At 41.8% G+C, this 6,174-nt stretch overlaps 1 protein-coding gene across 2 annotated transcripts; it reads left to right on the top strand.

Moving 5' to 3' along the window:
* The first annotated feature begins 1,080 nt into the window (after positions 1-1,080).
* LOC127331290 (uncharacterized) lies at positions 1,081-5,971 on the top strand. 2 transcript variants are annotated; one of them, XM_051357394.2, is made up of 9 exons: positions 1,081-1,408; positions 1,850-2,072; positions 2,449-2,574; positions 2,640-2,717; positions 3,170-3,295; positions 3,423-3,521; positions 3,646-3,798; positions 3,926-4,034; positions 5,227-5,971. In XM_051357394.2, exons 1-9 carry the CDS (start codon positions 1,224-1,226, stop codon positions 5,751-5,753), a joined length of 1,626 nt encoding a protein of 541 aa, XP_051213354.1. In that variant the 5' UTR covers positions 1,081-1,223; the 3' UTR covers positions 5,754-5,971. The 2 variants fall into 2 exon arrangements, with proteins under 2 accessions (XP_051213354.1, XP_051213355.1); XM_051357395.2 differs by having other exon boundaries at positions 1,083-1,408; positions 3,646-3,792.
* The last annotated feature ends 203 nt before the right edge of the window (positions 5,972-6,174 follow it).

Here is a 6,174-nt window from a genome sequence, read left to right as displayed (position 1 = left end):
GTTCAAAATTTCAAAATTTACAACATTTTTAATTGTTCAGATTTTTCATAGAATATTAGTTTTTTTCCTAGAAACATTAATATTTCAAAAAAAACTGAAAAGAAACGAGAGAAAAAAACAGAAAAATAGAGTTACCGGTTGGGCCCAGCCCAACTCGCGCGGAGGGTGTGCGGCGCCTCGCACCTACCGACCAGGTCGGTGGCGGCGGGGAGCTCCTCTATGCCGACCTTGTCGGCGGATCGACCGGGCGCCCCTTAGTTGAGCGCGACCAACAAGATCAGGTATCTTATCTTTCTTTATTTTTATTCGTTTTTTCCGTTTTTTCTACTATTTCTCAATTTTGCGTTTTCAAAATTTCAAAAGAGAAATCTGAACTTTTTTTAAAACTTAATTTTTAAAAATTTGAACAATTTCAAATTTGATCATATTTTAAGTTTGAACTTATTCAAAAATATGAAAAAAATTCCAAAAAAAAATCCAAAATATTCATGTGCGCGGCCGAAGGAGCCCGCTCCATCTCCTAACCTTCGCCACCGGAGGAACACACGTTGGCCACCACGCTCCCCTGCACCTCGTAGAAATGCCCCTGCGCCGCCTCCAAACGTCCTTCGACGAGACCATGTGCCACCGCCACTACCACTCCGACGAGGACGACTAGGAGACGCCAAGATGAAGAGGATATAGCCTTCTACTATGTTTAATTCTATCAATTTGCTTCAACCAAATTTGTCTCCAAATATGTATGCAATTTCAGAATTTCCTATGGAATGGATTTGCCCGAACACCGGACCGAAAGGGTTAGCCGCTCGCGCTGTTCGGATCAACCGGACCGGACAGAAGTCGAAATTCTGTCCGCGAGGACCAAAAGGAATCATTTGGATGGCCAATTTAGATCGACCCGGTGGAGATACCCTTGGTGAATTCTTCCAAAACAGGCACATTTTGTGCTGACTTTGCACCAAAAAAAAAAAAAATAAGCCAGTTCTGTCGTTTTTGTCGCTGGTGCCATCATGCACGAGTCCGACAAGCCTACTGTAAACAAAAACTTGGCACATTCTCCCGCACCTGACATGTCTCGGGAGCAGCACCAAATGGCCTGACTCGTCTTCGTGGGTCACTCTGCTCTTTCCAGTGACACCTACGGCGACAGCTCCCAAACATCGCGCCGCTCCTTACGCCGTCGATCGATAACCGGCCGGCGAGCGAGAGAGCCCTGCCCTCCCATGCCTGCCACCGAGCCTCCGGGCTCGGGCCCTCGCCGCTCCGAGCGGGCGCGTCGCCGTCGCCTGCCGCCGGACGAGACGCCCCCCAGGCCCAGCCCAGCCGCCACCGCTGCTCCTCGTCCCTCTTCCCCGCCTTCGCGGCGCCGGCGCGACCCTTCGCCCTCCCGGCGGTCCGTCCGCGCCAGGTTCGTCCCTGCTTCTCGCAGCAAACTTGTTCTCCGCCCAACTGTCAATTTGTGATATGGACCCGACCTGTTGGTCTCCTAGTGTGGAGTAATATGGATGATTTGCCAAATTAAGGGGTACCGTTGGGAGATTCCTAAATGATTTAGCATATGATGGGTATCATGCGATCCCTGTGGACTGCATAAGCTGGTCTGTGTGTGCCATGCTATATTTGACCATCGCAACAACTCTCCTCTGTGTAACAATGGTGGATCCGCAAGCTTGCGTACCCTCACTATATTGGGCACAGCGTATTCTAGGGAAATTATTTGCCAAAATGAATGAAAGTTCTTCGTTTCCGTTCCCTGACTGAATATGTCTTATTGCTTTCCTGTAGGAACTAGGCAAGTTTATTTGTTTTGTAAACTGCGGCTCAAGTTATTATTTTTTTGGCTAAACAGAGAAAAGGACGACTTGCAACCACCGGTGGTGGTCTTGACTGAAGCTGAAGTGAACCATCAAAATGAGGCAGAAGAGCGGAATAAAAAGGGGACGGAGATTGTGGTGGCAGAGGTACCAGAGGAGGTTGATGAAAATGCAGAGGCTTTGAAGGAGGCACCGTTCTGGTTTCCTGATGGTTGGATCATACATGTTCGCCACGATGATGACGGGTCGACATACCGGGTACTCCCCTACTCTGCTTGTATGCTTAATTTTATTTACGTGCTTCCCGCATGCACCTTGTGTACATGCTTGTATGTATTATTATTGCTGCTATGTTGATGTTGGGCTGAGATGTAAATAATTACCTATCTTATGAGATTGGAGAGACTCCCCTACCAAAAAAAGCAACTTTAAAAAAATAATGGGCTGGATAAGACAGAGTTGTTAGCAAAAATATCAAACTGCGTAGAAGTTACCCAAGTACATGGCGACAGAAAAACAAAGGAACCAAGTACACATGTAAGCTCCCCAGAGGTATACATGCAGCTAAAAAGAGAAAGAGAAAAAAGACTATATATATAGGTCGTAAATAATTGTTCATACTTTTTCGTTGCAGTACTACACTTCCCCAGTGTCAGAATACACATTCTCGACGGATACGGAGGCACTAAATTATCTATTCTCAGAGATGGACGAGCACATGTTGGAGTCGCACGCATGCACTGAGGATAACGAGCTTCATGTGAGTGAGTTTTCTATATGTCATGTGTTGATTACATTTGAGATGTAACTCCCTCTTGCACACAGAATATGAATGCATGGCTTCCGGACAGTTGGGTGATTGAGGTCAGAGCTGGGGGGAAGATGATGGACAAAATGTACAAGGTTAATTTCAACTTGCTTTCACATTAATATTTGAATTATGCTAGTTATTGGCTTATCTATTTCTCAAAAGAACTGGAAACTCATCGTGGTAGGAGGTCGGTGACACTAGACACATAAGAGATCAAAAGTACGAGAGACTCGTTAGGGTGTATCTGAAAAGAACATTTTTCTTATTAATAAGTTACTACTAATTCATGCTTAGTTCTAGAATGGCTCTGTGTTGTTTCTTGTCTAATGAAAGACATTTCTTAAATAGAGGCTGAATATTTTTAATTCTGTTGGGTAGAGTTTCAGAGTAGGAGAGCGTTTATTTATGCGGTATATATCGTTTTTATATTTAAGTGTTCGTATACATCCTTGAAAACAATGGTCATTTGTTAAACTGATTTTGTAGGAGTGCCTCAGGAGGCATAGCCACATCATTTTTACCATGCTTGTGTGTCGTTTTGTAGTTTTTTGTTCATCTGCCTACTGGAATGAGATTCTTCTCAAAAGAAGACGTACTGCGTTATGTGAATGAGGGGGCGATTTCTGGATGTGATGTGAATGGACTGTGTGACACAACCTCCGAAGATAATGTATGCTTCCTGGAACTATTCTCCTATTTCAATAAAATAGTATCTATGAAAAGTTATAACTTCCCTTATTTTTTTCGAGAATACTGTTCCCTTTTTTTTCATAACTAAGCTTTGGATCCTTTTACAGATACTTGCACAGGTTGAGTTCAATCCAGATGGGCTACCTAAAGGATGGGTGAAAGAAATGATATTTAGGAAATGCAATGATGGAGTTAAAAAACACCCGGTACATTAGAACAGAACATTTCATTCGTTAAACTGAACATGTCACACATTTCTTATTCCTTTAAAAATCATTGATGGAATTGATTTGACTTTGTAGTTTAATCACTCATTATATGATTGTGCAGTACTATACTGATCCTGTCAGTCATCTTGTATTCCGCACGCTGAAATCTGTAATGAGCTACCTTGAGACAGGAGAAATAAGCAAACATGCCTGTGTTCCAAGGAGAAGTGTAACAGACATATACTCTTTCGACAGATGTACGGATCTGGTAATTGTAAGAGACCTTTACTCTTTCGATAAAATAACTCAGTGTCATGGCTATAGGATGTACCTTGATGTAACATTAGAAGTGTCCAGAACTTGTTTAGATTATATTTGAGATATATTTTTTTAACCACCAGCCTCGAAAAATGCTGAAAAGATTGAAAGTACAAGGGAAGAGGAAGGAAAAATCCATGAATTCATTGGTCTTTGAAAAGAAATCACCTGATGACCAGAAATCAAATCGCTGTAAGTTCCTGCAGTTATTACTGGTTACATGGCGTTCTTGTTATATGTCACAGTTATGTCCTTTTGAAGAAACTTTAATTTCCCAAACTAATTTTCTGAAACTCCATTCATTCAAGTTACACAACCCTGCATTTTTTTGTCTTATCTTTGTTGTACTAAATGTTAATTAGCTATTTTTGACATCAGCCTGCAACATGCCCCTGCTTGTATATGCATCAATATTAATTGAAATGCTACGTGGCATGAAATCTGGTCAGGTATATGTGGTAACTTCATCAGTAAGCAGTGAGGACTGTAGTATAGCTGGATGGCCTAGACTTCATCTCTTGTAGTTCAGTCAACTGATATAATACAACAATGGTATTGTGCCTTGCAATTTTGCCGTCGTTCGTGTTATTAGAGTACGTGAGATATATCTATAGAGTACTCTTGCATGCCGTGCACAACGGATATTTCAGAAGCAAAGGAACATGTCCATACTGTATATTCTTCGAGTACATGAGATGAGCATGAGGGAGTTGAATTTGCTCTAGGAGGTACCATGATAAAAGTTGTCTAGTATTGTATATTTTTGGGTGCACGTTAGTGTCGTGTAAGTGAACCAGATATATAGGTTTCTCCATTGTTCTTGGGAGGTATCATTGTTAACATAGGATTTATCCATTTTTAATATATAGGTTATGCACCAGATCTACGCAAAGCTGAAAACTCATCTTGTGTTTATGCTTAAGATGGAAACTGAAATTCCATCTACTAATTACTGAAGCGCGACCAGTATGCTATAGCAGGCTGGAGATGGCACATGGTTCTAGAGAAATAGTACTCCCTCCATCCTGCGAAAGTTGTCTTAGATTTGTCAAAAATTGGATGTACCTAGACACTATCTAGTATATGAATACATCTAAATTTATACAAATGCACAACAAGTTTCATAGGACAGAGGGAGTACAACAGTTGTTGCGTATCCCCACAGTCCTTTGTGTGCTATACTAGTATAGTGGTGATCTTTCAAAAAGTTCGTACAGATCTATCAGACACCGAAAGCCGCGAAGCTTTAACGAACTTATTACCAAGCTCGAAAGTTTCAAAGAAATGCATACTTAATACGTTTCTTTTGCTATATCTCAATATGGTGCGTTGCATTTTTTTCTCTCTTTATTCTGCCTGAGGGATTCTACATGCCATGTTGCAGCTCAAGCTGGCACCTCTGCTAGCATGATTCCTGTGTCTGAACCAAAAGAAAAGGAGGCCAATACCATGGAAGCTAAATGCAAAGAACCAGTTAGTTCAGAGACTACCAAGCGACCAAGAGGGAGGCCACGGAAAATACCGAAGCAAACGAATGAAACAGATTCAGGTTGCGCCAAGAGTTCAGATAAGGAGACATCACATATTGCGGTGAAAAAGGAATTCGATACTGGAACTGGAGAACAACTGTCTAAGGAAAATGCATTGAGGTATAATCAGATGGACAATACCGCTATGGTAACCCTGGAAGTGGACAACCAGAACGGCCTTGTGAGGAGCCCTTCACCGAAGAGTAGGTGCAGGCCAGGTAGGGCGACTGACCCAGATATGCATGAGCATGAAAATGACAATTCGTCTGAAGCTAGAGCAAAGTCAACATCCTCTACAGTTCCGAAGGTTTACATGAGGAGAAATAGCAACCAGATACCAGCCTTCAAAAAAGAAAATAGTGCAATCGAAGATCATTATTAAGCATTCGGACGTACTATCTCCATTCCAAAATAAGTGTCGTGATGTATGTAGATGCATTTTAATAAAATAGAGAAACAAAGTTGGGACACTTATTTTAGAAAGGAAGGAATGTTAGTAACTAGTGAGTTTGGAGCTCACTTTGTGATATGAAAGGACTGGGTAATAAGATGTTGCATCTTAATAAGCAAATAATGGAATAACCATTTTTGGTGTGGTTATCTTGTACTCTTGTTGATGCAACTGATGCTGCCTCTGGTCAGCAGACTGCAAGCATGTATACCATCTGACATCAAGCAGATTCAGGCGAGCCTGTTGTTTTCCATGGAGAGCTAGATGCGCTGTCTGTCTATCATTAGTTCAGTGTATATAATAAACACATTTGTGGAGTTGGTAGCACAAAACCGCCACATTTCAAGCTAAA

This window comes from Lolium perenne, chromosome 2, assembly GCF_019359855.2.
Source record: "Lolium perenne isolate Kyuss_39 chromosome 2, Kyuss_2.0, whole genome shotgun sequence".
Taxonomy (NCBI): domain Eukaryota; kingdom Viridiplantae; phylum Streptophyta; class Magnoliopsida; order Poales; family Poaceae; genus Lolium; species Lolium perenne.
This window is presented reverse-complemented; position numbering and strand designations above follow the sequence as displayed.